The following is a 26,268-nucleotide window of genomic DNA, read 5'->3' on the forward strand; positions in this document are numbered from 1 at the left end:
ACGTTGTGTGTTCCTGCAGTCCCAACACTGGGAAAAATGCCAGAAACACCAAGTAGTTCAAAAGTATCTGTCACATTCTTTAATTACTGGGTGAAAAAGAACATCAGTCAAAGTTACCTAGAAATTAAATTTCTAAGTCATGCTTTAGTTCACAGCTATTAGTATTATTTATTTGTGTTCATTTTCCCTTCTTTTTGAAATACTTTCTTTTGAAATGCTATCCCTTTGAAATTGCATATAAATTCAGCAAAACTGCCTATCAAAGTTTACTGCTCCCTTTACATTTACCCAAGGTGTAGGTACACAAGCAAACTATGACAATCTGACTCCCAACCCTTAAAATTATAGTGTGATCCTAATACTTCCCAATCAAAAGTAGTGATACCTACTTGATTCCAATGTTGTACCTTGAAAAGAATTCAAGATTTTCTTAGTTTCTATCATTTTTGTTATGTTGTCATTGTTCTTCCACAGATTCCCCATCCTTTGCTTGTTTTTTTTTTGTTATTGCTATTGTTTTAATTAAATGAGTCAATTTCTATTGCTTATAGTCCAAAACCCTAACTAATACATAACACACATTTATTATAGTCAGTCTGATATACCTTAAAATAAAAACTTCATATCTTACTCTATTTCTCTTCCACACTCTGCTCCACAGCACCCTTTCCAATTACACAGCATCCTCTAGTTACTCAAATCCTTCTTTTTGATATACCACATAATGATTTTTTAATGTTTTTTACAATAATGTTAATATTTCAAAACCATTTGTTCTTCCTACCATCCAGTATGAAACACAGAGCTACTGGTTTGAAGTAGAAGTTACGGAGCAGTCGGTGTGATGAAGCTATGTCACACCAAGTTACCAATACTTAATGGTTTCCTAATTGTGTCAGGGATATATGCTTTTTCTAAATCCACTATTACTCAAAATTAATCTCTTTTTTCAATTATTTTTAATAGTTCACAATAGTTGTACATTAGGATTAGTTTTGTCATAATTATAAATGCATGGAATATAAATTGCTCCAATTCAGTCCCCAGTACATATTCTTACACTCCCTTCTCCTGCCCCTGTTCTCTTTCCTCTCCTTCATAGATCTATTTATTTACATTCTTTAATTAGTATCTTGTGGATATATATAATGGTGAGTTTCAATATAGTATATTTATATATGTACATTTAGAAAGTTCAGTTTCATTCCACAGTTTTTTCCTTATCCCACCCCTCCTTCTTCCTCCCGCCTGAACAGTTCCCTTCTTCTATTCCCCTGATTAGTCTTTTATTTTGATGGAATTCCTACCCACCCAAGTTTCTTTCTTTCTCCTGTCCCCTTATTTTAGACTGACTTCTTCTAGTCAGAGAAAACTTTTTATCTTTGACTTTCTGGGTCTGACTTATTTTGCTTAGTATTATAGTGGGCAGTTCTATCCATTTGCCAGGAAATGGCATAATTTCATTCATTTTTATGGCTTGGTAATACTCTATTGTGTATATATATACATGAAGGACACCTGGGTTGGTTCCATAGTTTGGCTATTGTGAATTGAGCTGCTATAAACATTGATATGGCTGCAATCACTGTACTATGCTGATTTTATATCTTTTGGAATGGAGTGGGGATGGCTGAGTCATATGATGGTTCCATTCCCAGTTTTGGGAATGGTTCCATTCCTAGATTTTTTTCCAGAGTGGTTGCACTAATTTGCAGTCTGACCAACAATGCATGAATATATCTTTTTCCCCACATTTTCACCAACACATATTGTTATATGTATTCTTGATAATTGCCATTCTGACTGAATGAGATAAAATTTCAATGTGGTTTTGATTTGTTTTTCCCTAATTGCTAGAGATGTTGAACATTTTTTCACATATTTGTTGGCCATTTGTATTTCTTCTTTTGAGAAATGTCTGCTTAGCTCCTTTGCCCATTTATTGATTGGGTTATTTGCTTTTTTGGTGTTAAGTTTTTTGAGTTCAGATATTGATGCCCTATTTGAGAAGCAGGTGGCAAAGATCTTCTCCCATTCTCTAGGCTCTCTCTTCATGCTCCTAATTGTTTCCTTTGCTGTGCAGAAATTTTATAGTTTGGTAACATCCAACTTGTAGATTTTAAGTCTTATTTCTTGTGCTTTAGGGATCCTATTAAAGAAGTTAATTCCTGTGCTGATATGTTGGAGTATGGGACCCACATTTTCTTCTATAAGTTGCCGAGCTTCTGGTATAATTCCTAGGTCTTTAATTTACTCTGAGACTTACATGCAGGGTGAGAGATAGGGGTACAGCTTGCTTCTCTTACAGATTAATATCCAGTTTTATCAGCACCATTTGTTAAAAAGAACATCTTTTCTCCCATGTACGTTTCTGGCACATTTGTCTAGCATCAGGGTCTCATTCAATTGCTTATGCTAGCCTTGAAATGTCCATTTTCCTGCCTCAGGCTCCCTAGTTGCTGAGGTTACAGGCATGCACCACCATGCTCAGCTATTCTCTCAATCACAGATGCCCCAGATGAAAGTCAGTAAAAAACTGGGGACCTCAGTCCTATGACCACAAGGAACTGAATATTGCCAACAATCACGTGAGTCTGGAAGAGAATTTCATGCTCCAGATATTAACACAGGCTGGTGCACACTTTGATTTAACCCTTGAGACACTGAACAGAAGACCAGATAAACCTTATTCAGAGAGATTAGAAATCTATATTATTTTAAATATATATTATTTAATAAGTTTATGATACTTATAATGCAACAATACAAAACTAACACACTAGTGTGTCAAATCAAAAAGAAAGAAACATGCTATAGAAAAACATAGACTATGAATTTAGCACACACATTCCTCTTTTACTTACCAACTTATTTATCATAGCTACCTCAAAACATTAATGTGTAGATTAAATCAGAAATTTTATGTACAGAATTTAATACTTTGTGTGAACATTTAACATCTGAAGAAAATTAGTTCCTTTACCATTTACTCTACCATGACTGCTAAAACCCATTGGCATTAATGAGATCTGCCGTGTGTGGAGACCCACCTGACCAGCTATTGATATCAAGAGATTGCAGTACTACTTCTTCTACTCATTCATGCATTCTCTCATAAATGAGTATGGAAATGGGGACTGGAAATTGACACTGATCCAACATCTACTGTCCTGGGGGTTTAAATGGAACCTGTAGATGTCCATGTAAGGACACAGCACAGCATTCTATCATGACTCCTCTTTTTCACATTAGTCCCTTGCTCAGATAGCACTGGACCTCTTACTCAATTGCAATTTTCATTCCAATCTCAACCTAGATTTACCTCCTGCCATTCTGACACCTTGCTGGACAACCATGGCTGCTTGGGAATCACTATTGCTGAATTCCTTCTGCATCTCAGAACGGAAAATGCATGATCTGGAAACTGCTACTTTATTAAAGTTAGAAAGAGGGAGTTACCACTAACATTAAAATCTTTCAGTCCAGCATAATCTGAAATCAGTAGTGAATGATTTAGTTTCCAAGGATTACTGGGAACTAAAAATTTTGAGTCCAATGCAATATTAGTCAAAATTGTAGTTTAATAAAGTGAACATGACTGTGTCATCCTGTATCTCTAATAATTTTCAGTGCTTTAGTGATATTTTACCAGATACAACATATTTTTTCAAAACCTCACTGGGCACATTTTGGTTGGATTTCCTGTTTTTACAACAATTTAATTGTACCCCTATGTGACAGGTGGTTGATCTCCTTCTCTATAAATCACTCATTCCTGCTTCCCTAAAAAGTTATTCACATTTGCTATATTTTTTTCATTATGATAAGTTAAAAGCATGAGAACTCTGACCATTCTCAAATTTCCTGAAAGGTATGATCATATTTTCTCAAATACACATCTACAATTTTGAAAAAAAACAAAAGTACTATAGCATACAATTCTTAGTGCATTATTCAAAACAAATAAAAAAATCAGATTTTCAATTACTCATCCACAGTATTGGTCTGTCTTAGGGACAATTCTAGTTTTGATACTTTCTTGGTTTTATTTTTGTTATTGATTTCAATTTTAATATCACATGTTTCCATGGTACCCTTTCAACTTTAATTTTATTCCCAAATCCAAAACCATTTCTAATACCCAGCCTCCACTCAGATTTCATCCTCTCTTTCTCCTTCTCTTTCCCCTCCACCCGCTTCTTCTTGTCCTTCTCCAGGCAAGTTTTGTCCCTAACAGCACAAAGTGCTCAAGGAAATAAAAGGTAAGTTTATTTTAAGGTTCTGTGATGGGGAAGACAGTTTAAATTCTGTGAACGGTCTTCACATAATCAAAAGCAAGTGAAATTTCAAACATAATTTTGATTTTACAGCATCATTTTACAACACATATTTTGCTTGCAACTTAAAATTAAGATGATGAGTCATAAGTTTAGCAATATATCCATAACACACTGTGAAGACTGAAGGCATAAAAACTGTATTCATCCTGAAACAAAGGCTCCACTCTCCAACACTTCTGAATCAACCAGTAGTGCTAAAGCACACTTATCTGAAAACAAAAATCTTTTTAAAAAAGCAATTAAAAAGAATTCTTTAACTAAAAGAAATAATATATTAAAAATACTTACAGTTTCCTTACAATATCTAGAAATTCTGGGAACATCTCTGTAGAGTCTTTTTGTCCATATAAAGTAGGGCCACCACGTGCTTTTTTAACATGGACAGCTATATTATGAGAATCATCAAGTTGCTGTTGACTTACTCCTGTCTCTTTACTAGGCTCTCTGAATGAGGAAACATAATAATTCATGTTACTGCATGTTTCAAAAGATTTACTTATAGAAACTTTATTGCCAACAGTAGAAATGCCCTGTTCTAATTTAGCATTTTAATAACATATCCTTTTTCAGTGGTTTAGAATTTTTTCAATCATAAAATACACTTGTCACTCTAAATCAAATCTAAAAACTACCATACAGGAAATATTTTCAGTGTATAGAATTTGACTATATGAATTATAGCTCTCCTAAGCAATCAAAATATCTTACTAGGTTTATGTAATTTAGGGAAATAGTTTAAGTCATCAACTAATGCCCTTCTCTTTACACTCAGCACATGTGCTTTCAGTGTTTTTACTACTGCTCATAATATTTTAAGCCTTTGTTTTTTCCTAGTAAACCATTTGCAACTTAAAGTTACTCATCAGACCTTATTCTTGTGCTATGGTATATTATATAGCTAAGTCCCCAATAAATGCATGAATAAGAGACCATTTCCCAGTCATTTTTTCACACCAAGCATTCTTATTGAGCAGTCACTGAAAACTTAAGGAAAAGGAATCCCACAAGTCTTGTTCATCTTTAAGAAGAAAATAAGGTATAAAGTTGATAAAAACCCAAATGATCATAGGTTAGCCACATATAATAGATGGGGTCATTAATATCCCTGGAAAGATTTTCAAAAGTTAAATAAGATATAATGTGGAAAAACAATAGTAAATTATAAATTAATGTCTAACATTTATTGAATCCTTAAATGTTTTAGCTACTCTGCTAAACATTATTATATATATTATCTCAGTAACAATTAACTATGTGAAATAGAAAATATTATCCCTCAATTATAAGACAAGGTAATTAAAGGAAAGACAGTAATTCTCCTCAGAAAGAGATTTAGGGCCGGTGTGGTGGCACACACCTCTAATCCCAGCTGCCAGAGAGGGTGAGGCAGGAGGATTACAAGTTAGAAGCCAGCCTGGACAATTTATGGAGACCCCCATATCAAACTAAAAAAGATAAAAATGACTGGGAGTGTAGCTCAGTAATAGAATACTTGCCTAGCATACACGAGACCGTAGGTTCAATCCAAAGTATGAGGGCAAAAATAGAAAAAGAAAAAGAGATTTAAGCTAAAGCATATAAACTCAAAAATATTTAGACAACGAATATTCCAGGTGCTGGGCACAGTGGTACACACCTATAAACCCAGTATCTCCGGAGGTTGAGGCAGGTGGATTGTAAGTTCGAGACCAACCTTAGAAACTTAGTGAGGCCCTAAGGATGTATCAAGACCCTGTCTCAAAACATAAAAAAGGGGAGCTAGGGATGTGGCTCACTGGCTAATCACCCCTAGATTCGATTCCCTGTACCTATAAAATTATATTTGAAGAAGAAAGTACCAGGAATTTTCCTGTAGGGAAAAAAACTCTAAAGATCCTAAATTAAAAAAAAAAAAAAAAAAAAACAAAAAAAAAAAAACTTTTTGCCCTGTCAAATAATCATTGCACAAAGATGTTAACATTTGAAGGTTTTGGCATTGTTTTTATAGATTACAAAACAAATAAAAATATTCACAAGATATTTCAAGATATGATCAACCTTTTCATGTTTTTGTGAAATTATTTATGGATTCATTTTTACTCAAGGTAAACAAGACAGGTACATGAAATTATTAGAGAATTGGATTGTTACCATATAGAGTTAGTAATTAGAGCAGTGTTTTAGTTAGCTTTTCCAAAGGACCTGACAAAAACAATTTTAGAGGAGGAAAAGTTTATTTGGGGTTCATGGTTTCAGAGGTCTCACTATATAGTATTCATATATATATATAGTATTGGTATTCCATTGCTCTGAGCCCAAGGAGAGATGGTACATCAAGGCAGAAGAGGCTTGTAGAGGAAGAAGGGGGCTGAGGACATGCACCAGTAAGCAGAGACAGAGAGAAAGAGAGGCTTCATTCACCAGCATAAATAGAAACATCAAAGGCACACCCCCAGGGAGCAACCTTCCAGCCACACCCTACCCTCTTTCAGTAACCACTCAGTTAATTCCCATTCAGGAGATTACTTAACTGATTAGGTTAAAGTCCTCATAACCAAAGCACTGCTCCTCTAAACCTTCTTGCCTTGTCTCACTCATGACCTTTTGGAGGACACCTCACATCTAAACCATAACAAGATGTAATTTTATTGCTTCATCTGATGCTAACATTTTAAAGTTTTGGCATTGTTTTTATTGATTACAAAACAAAAATATTCACAAGATATTTCAAGATATCATTCTTGTGAATTCTATAACTTACTTCTTTGTTGCTAAACTTTTTGTTCATGAGATTTAATGACTGCTATTCATTCATTTCACTGCTGTGTAAGATTTTATTATTATGCATGTACCATATAAGTTTTTTTTTTTTCCATATGCTAGCCTGTTGGCAATTGAATTTTTGCTTTTAGGCTTGTTTTTTGTTTGTCTTTTTGTTTGTTTTATACAACCAATTTTATGTATGTAAAACTTCTTCAGGACATGAACCAAAATGGAGTTGTTAAGCCATAATGTGTGTGCATCTTTAATTATGTCAAATTATTTTCCAAACTGGATACAATAATTTATACTTTCAACAAGTATAAGTTTAAACTGCTCTGCATTCTCACTGCTACCATATTATTATTTTTTAAATTGTGAATTTAATTAGTGTGAGAAAATAATCATCTTTTCATATATTCACTCACCTATTGATGAATTGTTGTCTATTTACAGAAAAGTGCTAAGTAATTTAATGCCTTAGTAACTATAAAAGGAAAAATATTATTTTTATAGCTCACAGTACCATTAAGATGTTATTTACCTCTTTGGCTGTGTTGGAATTTGACCATGCAAAAGTAATGACAATAGAACTCTTTGCATTTAAGCATGAATCAAGGTAAGGGCATAAAACTATACTAGCAATTACTGAATTTGTCAGTGCATACATGCAATTTTAAAAATTCAATATTATTATTAATCTTACTAAATCTTAATCCATAGACTCTTGACACCTCTTTGTAATGTCCTGTATGAAAACTTGAAAACAGAGTTTTCTACAGACTTCTGATGAGATTTTTTTCCCTTAAGTAAAAGTGTTTCTGCTTCTGAGTTGCCAGCTGAACTATCCACTTTATTTTTGTGTTCCATATTTACTTAAATAAACAATCAATGGACAAACTATAACTGATTTGAGTGTTTGGATATGACCTGACTCATTTCTTTTTTGAGAAAAATTCATAAAAAGTAAAATCAGATTGTCATTTCCAAAAGCAACATAACATCTGTTGCCAATGATAAAATCTAAGTTTTCAAGTGAAAATTAAAATTCCAGAATACTTACATCTTCCCCTGTAAGCTTGAGAATTTACCAATACTTAAATCCTTCTCTAAGGAGATCAGTGATGATTTTAACAAATGTGATATTTTTATATTGTGTAAAGATATGAACATTTGGAAGGTCTGGGTAGGTCAGTGGGTCAGTGTTTTTCACACGGCAAATGTCTAGTATCACAGATTTATGCATTGTTAAAAGAGCCATAAATAGTTCAAAAGTAGTTTATAGATAGCAATGTTTTTTTAAATTTCACTACATTCTAGATAAAACAAAAAAACTCAATGAACTCAGGTGATATGGATTAACAATACCACCAAACAAAATTAAAAAGAACAAATTTAGCAATTTGTTCTCACTCAATCCTCCAACATCAGTGTAATTAACCAAGATTCAAAGTTTGGGGTAAACTTCTTAAGGCAACACAAATAATCAATTGCAAAATGAAAATTTGAACAAGATCTCCTTTGTGCAGAAGCCATCATAACACATTTTCCTCCATAAACACTGTTTATAGCTCTTAAAAGCTTAGATTGTTTTACTCCCCCAAATCTTTCTTTAACCCTCCTGCCTTTTGGTAAATCCATACATATTTTACTAAAGTAGTTATTAGGTCAGAGCAATACCCAGATTCTTTCCTAAGATGTTTGCTACAGGATTCTACCAGACAAGGGAAATAACTTACAAGCCCCGGGAGGTAAGTTAGTAAATTGCACACTTGTATTATAAAAGCAAGAGTACTGACATTGTCATACATGTTGCCAAATACAATCTAAAGTTAACACTGAGGACTTGAGAACAAGTTCATTAAAAACTCTTGATGGTCAACCCTGAAATCCTGTCATTTCTTATAAAAAAGAATAGTTTAAGGGTAGACAGAGGTAAGTGATGTTTATTTTTCTGATTTCTACTGAATTAATGTTACAGTTTGAATGTGAGGTTTCCCCCAAAAGTTCGTGTATGAGACAATGCAAAAATGTTTAGAAGTGGAATGATTGAGTTGTGAGAACTTTACCCAATCAGTGAGTTGATTCCCGGGAATTAAAGTAACTGAAGGCAGACAGTATGTGGGTGGAGGAGGTGAGTTAGTGGGACATATCTTTGGGGTATGTATTTTGTATCTGACAAAATACAGAGCTCACGAGCTCTCTCTCTCTCTCTCACCACCCTCCCCTTTCTGATCATCTTATGAGCTGCTTCATTCCTCTACGCCTTTCCACCATAACCTTCAGCCTCACCTTAAGCCCCAAGGAATGGAGCCAGCTGTCTACAAACTGAGACCTCTGAAACTGTAAGTCTCACAATAGACTCTTCCTATTAAAATCATTCTTGTCAGATCTTTCAGTCACAGCAGCAAAAAAAAAAAGCAAGTGTAGCTTAATGAATTACCTACAGATGGGGACCTGAGATGGTACTTACTAACTGCTAGGAGATAATCCTTTAATTCAATAACCCAAGTCACTAATGGTAGCAATTCAGACATGCCAAACTTAAAATCTCCTCTTCTCATTTTTAATAAACAATGGGAACGAGAAGTTAAAAATGAATAGTAGGACTTAATGTACATTCTTAACATTTTCCAAATACATAACAAGTATCCAAACATGCAAGAAAGTTAAATTGTTTAGAGATTTTTTTCCCTCAGATTTCTCTTCCTTCTCTTCTAAGAATAAACTAAAGAAGCTCAAATTTTAAAAACTAGGGTATATCCAGACAAACTTTAATATAGCAATGTATTAACTTATGTGTTATGGTTTAGATATGAGATGTCCCCCAAAAGCTCATGTGTCAGACAATGCAAGAAGGTTGAGAAGAGAAATGATTGGGTTATGAGAGCCTTAATCCAATCAGTGAATTAATCCCCTGATGCGGTTAACTGAGTGGTAATTGAAGGAGGGTAGGGTGTGAATGGAGGAGGTGGGTCATTGGGGTCATGCCTTTGGTTATATACTTTGTATCTGATAGTAGAGTCTCTCTCTCTGCTCCCTAATCATCATGTGAGCTGCTTCCCTCCACCAAACTTCTGCCATGATATTCTGCCTCACCTCAAGCCCTGAGGAAAGGAGGTGGCTGTTCATGAACTGAGAGCTCTGAAACTGAATCATTAAATAAACTTTTCCTCCTCTATAATTGTTCTAATCATGTATTTTAGTCATGGCAGCAAAAAGCTAACTAAAACAATATGCTTCTAAAATAATAATCATTTATGGTCCTTCTTCACTTATAACTTAAATTCCTTCTATTCACAAGTCAATTTAGACAGCATTTGCTGAGTCTGGCTTAGTGACATACACCTCTAATCCCAGCAACTCAGGAGTCTGAAGCAGGAAGATTGCAAGTTGGAGGTAAGCCTCAGCAACTTAGCAAAAACCTTGCCTCAAAATAAAAAATAAAGCAGTCTGGGAAATTGGGATGTATCTCAGTGGTAAAGTACCCCTGGTTTCAATCCCCAGTACTGCAAAAAAAAAAATTTTCTATCTTTGCTGATCTCCTAATTCAGAGCCAAAGAGTTCATTGTCTTCACTATTTCAGCTCTCAGGTATGCATTATTTTCACTCTGCTCTTTCCCCCACAGAACATTGCTGAACTAGTCATACACCTGGGTGATTATAAATCTGCATTATCTATTTTTTACTGCCCCTTGATTTTGTTCAGTATTCCTAAATTAGCTATATGTCAAGCTCTTATGCATTCGCTTCAACAGCTTTCACCTAACTCCTTTTCCAACCACATTTCCACATCCATAGACAACTTGCCTTAGTACTAATGCTCTCTACCTATGATTATTAGGTAATTCTGTTGAGAAAACACCACCCTAGCCACTTGCCTTACTCTAACTCAGGAGGGTCTTACTTTTAATTCGTTGAGGAGAAGAATTAAATGCAGAGAAAATGTGGCCTGTGGATTTTCAGAATCTCCCTTCTTTGTAGTGACCTCCTCAAGTAGATCTTAGCCCTGTAAAACTAATCTAAATAATGAATGGGGCAGGCATACAATTTGGCAGAACAGAATGACCCAACAGGGGACATAGGGAGGCAAATATCTGCCATTAATCTGGGAGATGCTCCAGATTTTCAACTATATCCTGTTGAGCCATAGAACTCAGATCTTTTGGTCAGGACCAGTGGCATATGCTTGTAATTCCTGCAACTTGAAAGGCTGACACAGGAAGATCACAAGTTCAAGGAGAGCCTGGGCAATTTAGCAAGACCCTGTCTCAAAAGTCAAGAATAATTAATTAATTAGTTAGTTAATTTAAAAATAAAGGGTTAGAGTTATAGCTCAGTGGTAGAGTACTCCTGGGCTTCACCCCCAGTACTGTGTCACTAATACCTTTTGAATAAAAATGGACATTTTCTCTTACTTGCATGTGGTCTTTGATGACTGGGATTTAGAAGACAGTACACAAGCATTTACAATACATCTTCATCTGAAATTATATTTCCCCCCATCCACTGCCTATATTTTAACTGATGGCATCATGTTTGTCCATTATGGGGATGTTGGCCAAGAATCCCATGCAACAACAAGTAATGCTAACTAGGGTCTTCTAGCCCCTTAAGATCTATACCAAGTTCCCATGAGAATAAATTACATTCTATTATTACCTTTTGTATGGAACATTATTGAAGTGAACCAAACAACTTCCATTTTGCTTTCTGACTCCATTTTGTGAAACTTATGAAAAACATGTTGCTTGCTGTGCTAGATCAAAACAAAATGTGTGTGTAGTGTTAAGATAAGTAGAGTGACGTGTGGTGACGCACATAGTGACTATGCAGTCACTGAGAAAAAATTTGGCAGTTTGTTTACACTAAATTTACATTAGTTTAAATGGTAAAACTGGTAAAAATATTTATTAGATGAGTTTGCAGAGTCTAGGATTTGAAAAACAAATTATGTAATGTGTGAACTTGTTTTGATGTGACTATATAAACTGCAGACCGATCCGGAGCGAGCGGGCACTACTCCATCGACAGAGTCTGTCACTATGTCCCGCTGACTAGTGACATGATAGTGCTCCCCAGCTCGAAGCTCACAGTCGCTGCATGCTGTTACTTCGATTGCTGATTGCCGTTTGCTGTGAACTGAGCATCAATAAAATCTCACTGAGGACCAACGACTGACTACGTGAGTGTTACTTTATTCCTACCCGGTTCCCGATCCAGCACAGGCCACAAGTGTCTCGATGTGGTTGTGACACCTTTTTATTGTGCTTCTTCCTTAAGTATGCTTTTCATGCCATGACTTATCTAAACGTGAAACCAACTTTTTTAATATTTCGCCATCAAACAAATTAAATGAAAGCAACCACTCAGTATGCTTGTAACTGTAATAGAGTTTATCAAACTGCAGATAACCTAAAAAGGTGTTTTATCACGTGTAACACATTGTATTTGAAATGCATTGATAGACCTTTCTTTTCTTAAATCTCCTCACCTCCATCCCCAGCACTCATAGTTTCCAGTTATTGTCTGCACACCCTCCTTCAATTATTTCTGGATCCTCTTGGTTCTTTCCTATCACCTTTTTCTCTGCATTGCTTCACTCCTAGATCACTCCACACTCCAAAATAGAATGTCTCTAGCAAGCAGAGTAATTCAACCCTTCCCAGCACCAACACCCAGATGCTTCTAGTCAACACTGTCAGGAAGCAAGCATAATAAAAAAAAAAAAAGTCTTTTTTTAAAACATAAATCTATCATTTTGTCAGTTGCAATTATCATTAAACAGCTTTAATTTTTTAGAGTTGGACTTGAAACTCTCTTTTAACCATCCATTTGAATGCAAGGAAATCCTATACATGTAGACAATTACTACAAATTTCCATCTCTTTGCTTCAAGAATATCTCAGGCTATCCAGGATTTCATTTTCACATCATAGTAAAGAGTTTAGATCAGGCAACAATACACAAGACCAGAGCATTGCTGAGACAATTAGTTAGATTTCTGCAAACTATCTTCTTCCGCCCTTCATAAAATTAGCTGACAGAGATACAAGACAGTGGATCAAAATGAAGCAACATTTCCTCTCGCTCAGCTTTTAGGGGTTCAAGTAGCAGAAATACTGCTTCTCCTTGAGGTAGGTAAAAAAGGAATTTCACTAATATTCAATATTAGACAAAGACCCTTACAAAAATAAAAGGTTTGGGTACACTAAACAGGAAAAGGGACAAAATTAGAGATAAGATGATTGTGGAGCAGCAGAATTACCACACAAGGACAGAAAAAGCTGAGACATACTATGAACCAGCTTAGAATGGAAAATCCTGAGACTGGAGGGGAGCCTGCCCTAGCAGATCCAGAGACTGTTCAATTCATTAAACATGTTCACAAAAGATGCCCTGAGTTTACCAATCATCGGGAGAGAGTCAATCCAGAAGTTCTTGGGAATACCATATAGTGGCACTAAGGGGAACTGGGAACTCAGATCTGGGGGTTCACAGATGGGTCCACATAATCTTAACCAAGCCTAGCAGAGACTTGACTGAGCCCAGCTCACTCCAACCCTATGAATGCAATGTACTTGCTGGTCAAGTACAGTGGGTCAGGAATTTGAATACAAAGGTGTGACAGCACTCAGTCCATTTGGCACTAGGCTGACCAATGGGTACTCAGCGCTATACATTCATGGCTCCATGCTTGACTCACTGCTGGCTGCTCAGTGGCTGACCCTGGAAAGCCAGAAAGAGCAATATCTGTGAGCAACAGAACCCGCAAAGGATTAAGCTCCACCATCCCACAAGTGGAACCCCGGGGAGATTCCTGGAGTAGAGTTTCTTAACACAGATTGGCATCTACCAGGCCTAGAGCCACACTGATTCAATACTGCCAGACAACTCATCATGCAATAAAGCACCTGGAGCCTCACTTAACTTAAGCGCCACCCCCAGCAACTCCACCAACAGGGACTCTTCTCACAGAACCCACAGCAAACCCTGGGAGTGAGCCGAGAGCTCTCCCCATTCCATCCCACACAACTCTGCCAAGACAGGAAGTTGAGAAGTCTTAAATTCCAACTGGCATCTCAGAGAGCAACACAATAAAACAGAAGGACTCCACGGCCCAAGGCTCATATTCCCATGCTCAGTTCATAACTCAAGAAGAAATGAAAAAAAATTAGACACAGGTGTTGAAAATATATTCTCATTGACTATTTTGTCCGCCATAATGAAATAACTTCTTAAATTTTTACCAAGATTTTTCATTTTGTTAATGCATACTGATTGATTCAAAGACATTTATATATATATGTATATATATATATATTTCATATATATATTTTCATGTATATATGAGATATATCTCATATATATATATATATATATATATATATATGAGATTCTTTTTTCTCTTTTCTAGGCTTTTTTTAAAGTAGTTATTTTTCCTTGCTCTGTTTTTTGAGGTTGAGGGTTTCAGAATAGTATATTTTGATTTTGTTTTGTGTTGTCTTTTCCACTGGTCTATTTCCCTTGTTTCCCACTTTCACTCTTTTTTTTTTTCCTAACAGCCAAATTCTACTGTTCTCTCTTTCACTCTTCCTTTAAATTTTATTTCTTTTCTTCTCTTTCCTCATAACCAACACATCCTACATCACCACTGCATTTGCTCTATTTACTGCTTAAAATTACACACATTTTCCTATTCTCCTATCTCTTTTCTTCTTTCCTCTTACTCAACTCTATCCTTAATACCACTTAACATTAGTTGGTTTATATAATGCCAGCTCCCACTATCAATACTATAGCAATAATTAATATTGCTATTAATTACAACACCTATTATTTGATTTTATGCCAGAAATAATTTATAATTATTTACTATTTTTACCAATGGAAATTGCCAATCCTACCATTTCTGCTTATTGTGTCAATTAACATTGTAGATGTCATAATAGGAACTAATAGTTTATTGCTACGTATTGTTTACATAGGTTTTTGCTATTACTGGGCTCCCCCATAATCTGTGAGGTACTAGAAACCTGCAGGGACACTATAAGCTTGTAGGGTAGAAATTCTGCTGCTTCAGATCCTTCCAGATAGATTGATAGACACACAAACAATATGGAAAAGCCATATGGAAAAAACCATCTCTAAAAATACAGAATACCTGAACAACAGACTTCATTGACATTGCAATGTAGAAAATGTTCGAGATGGAATTTTAAAAGTTCATAGTTAAACTGATCTATGAGATAAAAGATGATATAAGGAGTAAAAATCAAAGAGAAAACATAATAAATGAAAGATCACTTCAATTAGGAGACAGAAATTCTGAAGAAGAATATATCAGAAATCTACAAAATGAAGAAATCAATAGATGAAATTAAGAATACAATGGAAAGCATCACCAATAGACTAGACCACTTACGAGATAGAGTTTCAGGCAATGAATACAAAATATATAATCTTGAAAATTAAAATTAATCATGAAGAAAAGACATAAAGAGATCATGAATAGAATTTTCAAGAAATATGGGATAACATTAAATGACCAAATTTAATATCATGGGACTAGACAAAGGCTCTGAAATACAAACTAAAGAATGCACAATCTTTTCAATCAAATCATATCAGAAATTTCCCAAACCTTAATAATGAAATGGAAAATCAAATAGAAGAGGCACAGAGGACTCCATATATACAAAATTACAACAGACCCACACCAAGGCACATTATTATGAAAATGCCTAAATGTGGCGAGAGAAAAATGACTTATCATATTTAGTGGTAAACCTATCCAAATGTCACTGATTTTTCATCCTAGACACTAAAAGCTAGGAGGTCATGGAACAATATATACCAGCTCTGAAAGAAAATGAATTGCCAACAAAGAATACTATATTCAGCAAAGTTAAGCTTCATTTTGAAGATGAAGTAAAAAACTTTCATGATACACAAAAGTTAAAAGAATTTGCAATTAGAAAGCTGGCATTATAAAACGTACTTAATAAAACACTTCATGAAAAAGAAATGAAAAATAAAAACAAAAACCAGCAGAGGGTGAAGCTATACTAGAAGAATAGTCAAAGGAGAGTCTAATTCAACCGAAAAACTAGAAATAAATCAAAATGAAAGGAGATAAAAAGCATGTCTAAATAATAATAATGCATGTAAATGGTCTAAACTCATCAATCAAAAGACATAGGCTTGAAGACTGGATTAAAAAAAGAAATCCAACAATATGTTGTCTCCAAGAGACTCAGTTTATAGACAAAGACATCCACAGACTGAAGTGAAATAATGCGAAAAAGCATATCATTCACATGGATCTCATAAATAAGCCAGGGTTTCTCTTCTCATATCAGATAAAGTGAATTTCAAATCAAAGTTAATGAGAAGAGACTAAAAAAGTCCACTTGATACTTCTTAAGTAAATCATACAACAAGGAATAACAGTAGTAAATATTTATGCCCCAAATAATGGAGCTTCTATGTACATTAAACAAGACCTCCTCAATATCACAAATCAAATAGATCACAACATAAAAATACTGGGTGACTTTAATAAGTCTCTCTCAATGCAAGATAGATCATCCAAACTAAAACTTAATAAAGAAGCTACCAAACTTAAAAGTACAATTAATAATCTAGACTTAACATATATAGAATATTTCATTGATAATGATTGAGTACACCTTCTTCTCAGGATCACATAGATCATTTCCTAAAATACACCAAATTTTAGGCCACAAAGCAATGAGTAGCAAATAAAAAAAGATAATGCTCTGCATTCTATCACATTATAATGGAATGAAATTAGAAATAAATGATAACACAAAAAGTAGAAGTTACTCAAACACCTGGAGACAAAATAATTCCCTATTGAATGATGAATGGATAGCAGAAGAAATCAGAGGTAAAATTTAGTACTTAGAAATAAATGGCAATAGTGATACCACATACCCAAATCTCTGGGACATCATAAAGGCAGTTCTAAGAAGAAGTTCATACCATTGAACTCATTCATTAAAAGAACAGAAAGAGACCAAATAAAAACTAACATTACACCTTAAGGCCCTAGAAAAAGAACAAATCATCGCCAAAAGCAGTAGAAGAAAGATGATTAAAATCAGAGCCAAACTCAATGAAATTGAGATTTTAAAAAATTCAAAAGCTCAATGAAACAAAAAGTTGGTTCTTTGAAAGAGTAAATGAAATTGGCAAACCCTAAGCCAAGCTAAATGAAAGCAAGAAACTGAAATTGTGAAAATCCATGATGATAGTAGAAATATCACAATGGACACTACTGAAATACAGAAGATAATAAAAACTATGTTGAAAATTTACATTCCAATAAGTCAGAAAACCTTGAAGATATTAACAAATTCCTAGAGACATATGACCTGCCCGAATTGAACAAGGAGGCTATAGAAAATTTAAACAGATCAATTTCAAGTAATTAAAGAAGTCATCAAAATTCTACCAATAAAGAAGAGACCAGGACCAAATAGATTCTCAGCTGAGTTCTACTAGACCTTTAAAGAAGAATTAATACCAACCCTCCTTAAATCATTCCATAAACTAGGAAAGGAGGGAACTCTTTCAAACATATTCTATGAGGCTAGTATCACTGTGATACCAAAACCAGACAAAGACACATCAAGGAAAGAAAACTTCAGACCAATATTCTCGATGAACATAGATACAAAAGTTCTTGATAAAATGCTATCAAATCATATACAAAAATATATTAAAAAGATAGTATGACATGACCAAGTGGGTTTAATCCCAGGGATTCAAGATTGGTTCAACATACGAAACCAATAAATGTAATAGTCACATAGATTTAAAGACAAGAATAATGTGATTATCTCGATATATATCTCTTGATATATGAAGAAAAAGTATTTTGACAAAATACAGCATCCATTTATGTTAAAACACTAGAAAAACTAGGGATAAAAGGAACTGCTCTCATCATTGTAAAACTTATGTATGACAAACCCAAGGCCAACATCATTCTAAATAGAGAAAAAGTGAAAGCATTCCTTCTAAAACAGGAATCCCCACTTTCACCACTTCTATTCAACATAGTCCTTGAAATTCTAGCCAGATCAATTAGGCAAAAGAAAGAAATTAGATGGATACAAATAGGAAAAGAAGAGCTCAAATATCTCTGTTTGCCCGTGAAATGATTCTATATTCAGAAGACTGAAAAACCTACAATTGAACTTCTAGAACTTATAAATGAATTCAGTAAAGTATCAGGATATAAAATTAACACCCATAAAATGATTATGTTCCCATCAATGAATCCGCTGAAAGAGAAATTAAGAAAACTATCCCATTCACAATAGCCAGAAAAAAATAAAATACTTGGGAATCAACCTAACAAAAGAAGTGAAGGATCTCTACAATGAAAACTAGAGAACACTAAAGGAAGAAATGGAAGAAGACCTTAAAAGATGGAAAGATCTCCAATGTTCTCAAATAGGCATAAATAATATTGCCAAAATGGCCATACTACCAAAAACACTACACAGATTCAATGAATCCATATTAAAATTCCAATGACATTTTTCATAGAAATGGAAAAAGCAGTCATGAAATTCATTTGAAAAAACAAGAGACCCAGAATAGCCCAAGCAATCCTTAGCAAGAAAAACAAAGAAGGAGACATCACAATAACAGAACTTACATTACTCTACAGAGTTACAGTAACAAAAACAACATGGTATTGGCACCAAAACAGGTAGGAAGACCAATGGAACTGAACAGAAAACACCAAGACAAACCCACATAAATACAGTTACCTATACTAGACAAAGGCATAAACAAAATACATTGGAGAAAAGAAAGCCTCTTCAACACATGGTGCTGGGGAAACTGGAAATCCATACTTAATACAATTAGAGTTAACCCCTATCTCTCACCCTGCACAAAAATCAATTCTAAGTGGATCAAAGACCTAGGAATTAGAACAGAAACTCTGCACCTAATAGAAGAAAATGTAGGCCAATATCAACATATTGGCTCAGGAACTAACTTCCTTAAGAAGACTCCTAAAGTGTAAGAAATAAAGTTACAAATCAGTAAATGGGATGACATCAAATTTAAAAGCTTCTTCGCAGCAAAGGGAACAACCAAGAATATGAACAGAGAGCTGACAGGAGAAAATCTTTTCCACACTTCAGATAGGGTATTAATTTACAGGATATACAAAGAACTCAAGAAACTTAACACCAAAAAAACAAATAACCCAATCAATAAATGGGCAAAGGAACTGAAGAAGAACTTCACAGAAGAAATACAGTCAACAAATATATGAAAAAATGCTCAACATATTTAGCCATTAGAGAAATGCAAATTAAAATACACTTAGATTTCATCTCACTCTAGTCAGAATGGCAACTAATCAAGAATACAAGGAACAATAAGTGTTGACAATGATACAGGGAAAAGGGTACACTCATACATGGGACTGCAAATTGGTGCAATAACTCTAGAAAGCATAATGGGTTTTCCTCAAAAAACTATAAATGGAACCACCATTTGACCTGGTTATGCCACTCCTTGGCATATATCCAAAGGATTTAAAATCAACATTCTACAGTGTCGGCAGTCACATCAATGTTTATAGCAGCTCAATATACAATAGCTAAGCTATGGAGTCAATCTAGGTATCCTTCAACAGATGAATGGATAAAGAAAATGTGGTATGTATACACAATGGAATATTAGTCATAAAGAAGAGCAACTTTATGACATTTGCAGTAAATAGATGGATCTGGAGACTATCATGCTAAGTGAAATAAGCCAATTCCAAAAAGTGAAAGGTCAAATGTTTTCACTGATATGTGGAAACTAAACCACAATAAAAGGAGAGGAGGGGAAGAAGAAAAGCTCAGATTAGACAAAGGGGAATGAAGGAAAGGGAGGAGGGATAGAAATAGGAAAGACAGTGAATCTGACATACTTTTCCTGTGTGTGTGTATATGTATATATATGTATGAAAATAACTAACTGAATCACACCATTGTGTACATCCACAAGAATTAGGTCCTAATTAGAATAAGGTATATTGCATGATTGTATAATTTTGTTAAAATGGATTCTAATGTTATTTAACTAAAAGGAACCAATAAAAAATAAAAATAAAAATAGCCAGCAGTAAAGTCCTTTCTCTCCCTTGCTTTATTTCCCTCCCTCTCTCCTTTCCTTCTTGCCTTCCTTCATTCCTTCCTTTCTTTCTTCTGACCTCTCCCCACTGCCATCCATCATACCCATCTTAATGTCTGTGGAGAAATTCAATCATAGTTTCTAAAAAGAACCTGGTAACGAATACCAAATCAGGCAATGAGAGTATCAACTAAGGTTCCTGTGCTAGCATTTGGATGATCAACAGTGTGAAAAAAATACCACATGTGATTCTCTTAGCCTCAGACAAACTTTCCTTTCTCCTGAACAACTTACTTTTTCTGAAACTTGAACATCCTTTATCAAGGAAGCCTTCCCTGAACTTCCAGTTGCATGACCTGCCTTAATGTTGCATCTCAGTGCAGAGACCCCCTTCCATTGTTCCCTTGATACCACTACACTGTACTCATAACCTCTTGCTGAGAGCCCATCAGAACACCAAGCTCTGAGCCTAGGGTCCTATCTGAGTTGCACTTAGCACAAAGTTGCTGCCTAGTACATATTGTTTGCAGAAATGAATAAAAGATAACAAAATTAACATGAGGTTTCTTTATAGATAGTATAATTATTCTATTTCTTTTCAGAATAAATTAGGGACACAGAATTACTATAGATCCAGTTTTCAAATGTAAAAGCATTAGGAACATCTTATCCAATAGACCTCAGAACTTTAGAGAAAATATGAATTTTATCATCATAACAACTATAGATTTATTTATCCTAATGTTTAATATGCATTTTAAAATAGTCTATGGTTTGAACATCTATTAATTATCCCAGGACCAGATATAAACTAGCATGAAATTAGCCCTCCTTAAATGTGGTTAATTCAAACAATGCTGAGGAAAGAAATCAAGTTCAAAAACACAAGCTCACTATTATCAAGAACACAAACAATAATAGATGTTGGTGTGGATGTGGGGGAAAAGGCACATTTTATATTGCTGGTGGAATTGCAAATTGGTGCAGCCACTCTGGAAAGCAGTGTGGAGGATCCACAGCAAACTTGGAATGGACCCACCTTTGATCCAGTTATCCCACTCCTCAGTTTATAGCTAAAGGACTTAAAATTAGCATACTACAGTAATGCAGCCATATCAATGTTTATAAAGCTCAATTCACAATAGCTAGATTGTGGATACAACCTAGAAGCCCTTTAACAGTTTAATGGATAAAGAAACTGGGGTATATATACACAATGGAATATTACTCAGCCATAAAGAATAATAATATTATGGCATTTATAAATAAATGGATGGAATTAGAGAATATCATGCTAAGTGAAATAAACCAATTCCAAAAAACCAAAGGCCAAATGTTTTCCCTGATAAGTGAATGATGATATATCATGGGGTTAGGGAATGGGGAATGAGAGAAGAATGGAGAAACTTTAGATTATGTAGAAGGAAATGAGAGGGAGGGGGGATATGAAAAATGATAGAATGAGACAGACATCATTACCCTATGTACATGTATGATTACACAAATGGTATGAAACTACATCGTGTACAACCATAGAAACGAAATGATGTACCCCATTTGTGTACAATGAATCAAAATGCAGTCTGTAAAAAATAAATATTTTTTTAAAACTCACAATAAAAGCACAAGTTCACAAAACAATTTTGAAAAATTTTTTCTAAAAATCAGTTAAAATCTATTTGTTCTAAGTTTTTCATTGCTTCATCTCTAAATATTCATCTTTATTTTCAAACATTCTCTGAACTCACGCCTTTTGAGAGAATTACAATATCAAAGCTATATATCGGTCATATCAAATGATTACCTTAAAATAAATTTGAGAATCAATATATATTACAGAGACATTCCTCACCATTTTAGCCCAGATCTAAGATACATGTTTACTGCTTTCCACTTAGAAGTAAAATTCAAAGCTTCTGGGATAACATTCTTCAACAACTGTCATATCCTAGCCTCTTTAGTATCTAAAGTCAAACTTAAGCATCAATTCTTTGCACAAAACATACTTTGACAGCTTTAAAGTGACGGGTAATTTAGCTGACTGAGCATTCAGACTTCTGGGCCCATGAGAAACATCCCCAAAAGTCCTCTTCTGGTCAGGCTGCCTTTAGCATTAGAGGATTCTCTTATAAGAATCCTGGGACTGGTAGGTGGGGCAGTAAACAGCAAAAATCCTTTTTCTTTTCCACAGTCAGTTGAAAACTATATAACAAATTTAAAAAATAATTTTTCAAAATATTTCCATTACCTGGTAAGTAATAAACTTAAAACTCCTTCTACACAGAGAGCTAATGCTGCCTCTCTTTTCCTTATCTGATCCATTGCTTAATTAAAAATGGAACTTTTTAAGATAAAAGATACTGGCTGGACTTCATTAAAATGCCCTACGTAAAAAATAGCAAAGTAATTCCAAACTACCACACTGTGCATATTAAGTGTAACATGTGATCTGCTGCTGAATTTAATAAAATGAGTACAATCATCCCTGAGGACCCAGGGTGCATTGTTTCCAGGACCCCTTGAGAATACCAAAATCTGTAGATGATCAAGTCCCTTATAGGTAAAGTGTCATATTTCAATAAAACCTGCATCTCTTCTTCTATACTTTAATTCATCTCTGTTATAATACCTAACAAAATGGAAATGCTACACAAATACATGCTATACTACACTATTTAGGCAAGAATGACAAGGGGGGAAAAAACCTCTACATGTTCAGTATAGACACAATTTTCTTAATATTTCTGATCTATGGTAGATGGAATTCATGAATGCAGAACCCATGAAAACGAAGGTAAACTATCTAATAATAAAAACCCATGTAAAACCTTGTAGTTTATTGGAAATAAACCCTTGGATGAGTGAATTAAAAATCTAAAATGTGGACCAAATTTTTCTAGTAGAAAATTTTTCCAATATAAAAGTTATAGTTTGGTGATTTTTGCACATTTTTAGTGCTTTTGCATTATAGTTATATGTAGTAGTGGGGTTCATTTCACATAATCATACTTGCATGGAATATAATTTGCTCCACTTCAGTCCTTTGTTCTTCCTCTTTCCCTCCCCCTCCTTCCTTCCCCTGTTCCCCTTCTTCTACTCTACTGGTCTTTATTTATTTAAAGGTTTTAAAGTTGGTGCTATATGTGTGTGTATATATGTATATTATATATATATAATATACATACACATACATAAAAAGGTGAACTTCATCATAGTATATTCATACATGTACATAACATAATTTGGTCAGTTTCATCAGCCCTCCCTTTTTCCATTCCTCCTCCTCTTCCACTATCACCTTCCTTTACTCCATTGATCTCCCTTCTATTTTCATGGAATTCCCTCCTTTTCCCCCCTTATTTTGGTCTACCTTCTGCATATAAGAGAAAACATTTGACCCTTGACCTTCTGAGTTTGGTGTATTTCATTTAGCATGATGTTCTTTACTTCCATCCATGTATCAGCAAATGCCATAATTTCATTCTTCTTCATGTCTAAGTAAAATTTCATTGTGTGTGTGTGTGTATACATCTATACATATACCCCACAATTTCTCTATCCATTAATCTGTTGAAGGGCACTTGGGCTGGTTCCACAACTTGGCTGTTATGAATTGCACTACTGGTATTACATTGATGTACCAGTATCTCTCCATAGTATGCTGAGTTTAGTTCTTTAGAATAAATATCAAGGAGTGAGATAGCTGGGTCATATGGTGGTTTCATTTCTAGTCTGTTTTAGGTACCTCCACACTACTTTCCAAAGTGCACTAATTTGCAGTCTTATCAAAAATGTAGGAATATACCTTTTCCTCCACACTCTTGCTACATTTTGAAAACTCTGAATAGTAACCTCTAGGCTTGCTATTCAAATTAGGAGCCCTGGATCAAAGAGCATAGTATCAGCTGGTAGTACAAATCTCACCAAGACCAAGACCATCTGAATTAGAATCTGTATATTGATAAGTTCCCTTGTAAATTTTGTGCACACAGCAAAATTTGAAAAACACTGATTTATCTAGTCTATTGAAAGTAAGTTTGACAGTATAACCAACTTTCTGTCATTGACTGCTGGGTAATACTACCTCTACTTAATGATTAACTTTTGAATAATAAATCCCAAGTGTTAAATAAGCAGGAAGTCATTAGTCTTACTTTGTCTCTGTACTTTCAGTTCTTAAGTAACGATCCTCAATCTAACATTGGAGTAAACAAACAGAAACCTAATTTAGGAGTGTGTTTTTTGTAACAGAGAACTGAGTTTCAGCCAATTACAAACAATGGAGGTTTTGCCAGTTACAGACAGCCAAATGATTGCATCATGCCCAAATAAGGAAAGTGACCCATCACACAGTGCCCAGATGCCTTGCAGTAGCCAATCAGGTTATTTCTCTGCTTTGTTTCTGGTCTTGGCCTATAAAAAAGTTCACTTTCACATCTGTGGGTGGAGCTCTGAAATTCTTCCAGTTCTGAGTACTGCCTTACTAATGAATTGTTCCTTGCTCTAAAACACTCTTGTTAAACTCAATTTGCCTAAAGTTTTTCATTTAGCATACGGAGAGATGTGCTTCTATCTTCCATAGTGTGTTTTCTTAGATCACAATACAAATGAATCATTCATAGATTTGTAAGTTTGGGTTCTGTTTTCTACAATCAGGGTAATTTTTTCTCACTCTCATTGAGCTATGAAATGTCCTTTTTTAGATTCAATGAAATTTCCAATGGTCATTTAAAAAAAAATCACGACAGACTCTGTGTTAGCTGTGCCACAGAATTAACTATTCTGAGAGGTAGACATTTGAAGGAACATATTTTATAGTGGTTGAAGGGAGGAGCTCCTCTCACTATGAGCTATGTGTATGTATACATCCATACAGATATAGTCATTCCTCAGTAATATATATTTATATTACATAATATATATTTTTCTATGTATTATAAAATATATATACATATATACATATATATAACAAGCATCTCTAAGCATCTCACGCCACCAATTCTGTACTGTTATTCTCATTTCACACTAAATTCCAAGCTCAATTTAGCCCTTACACTAAAACAGTAATTCTCAAGATTCATCTAGGAATTTTTTTTTTTAATATTAGACCCTTAAACCAAACCAGGGACCCAAATTATTCTCTTTTTCCTTTCTTCATGTATGCCTCAAATACAATATTGTTGATTTTATGAAGTATACAATTTAAGAAATGTGTAGATTTGTTAGAAATCAAGTTTCTTTTTCTCTTTTTACTTTTTCTCATGTATATATTATTTTCTACTTCAGCTACCCTTAATATATTCCCCTTGTACCATCAGATCCCTGCCTTGGCCATTGTTCTTCCCCTCCCTAAGATTCTTTAGCCCACATTCCTATCAGCATCTCATTTTCTCTCACCAGTGTTCATGGGAAATTCCAGACCCACTGCATGCTAGACACAGTCAAATAAGGTCAATAACAGCTGCAGGTATAACTCTAAGCATCTAACTCCACCAATTTTGTACTGTTATTCTCACTTCACACTAAATTCTGAGCTCAATTTAGCCCTTACACTAAAGCAGTAATTGTCAAGAATCATCTAGGAATATTTTTTTTTAAATGTCGAGATCCTGAAACCAAACCAGGGACCCAAATTTACATAGTGTGGGATGGACAGAGAGCTGGCAATGGTGTTTTTGACAAACTTCCCAGGTGATTCTATCATGTAGTCTGAGTTGCATATCATTGCGCTAGAAAATACAACATCCTCCGTGGCAATATGGATGCCTATATTCCCTCATTATGAAGCTTGTACTAGGGATGGGAGTGACTAAAGTTCTACCACCCGGGAGCTTAACTCAATTCCACTATCTCTATAGTCCTCCTTTTAGCCTACCCATCTACTTATGTTTTCCTCCTCCCTACAGCATTGCTTTCCCTGACATTTTCTCAGAGATCATGGTGGTAGAGGTGTAGAGAAGGGGAGGGCTCTATTTTAGGGGTAATATATCAAAAAATAAAACAAAAATATCAT

General features: G+C 34.7%; 1 protein-coding gene across 1 annotated transcript in view; it reads right to left on the minus strand.

Moving 5' to 3' along the window:
* The window catches only part of Cnbd1 (cyclic nucleotide binding domain containing 1), a 484,214-nt gene that overhangs the window by 429,152 nt on the left and 28,794 nt on the right, over positions 1–26,268 (minus strand). Inside the window, exon 3 of the mRNA XM_047565748.1 lies at positions 4,629–4,784. Within this exon, the coding sequence (XP_047421704.1) occupies positions 4,629–4,784 (156 nt within the window). The remainder of the gene's footprint in view (positions 1–4,628; positions 4,785–26,268) is intronic.

Source organism: Sciurus carolinensis, chromosome 1, assembly GCF_902686445.1.
Source record: "Sciurus carolinensis chromosome 1, mSciCar1.2, whole genome shotgun sequence".
NCBI lineage: Eukaryota > Metazoa > Chordata > Mammalia > Rodentia > Sciuridae > Sciurus > Sciurus carolinensis.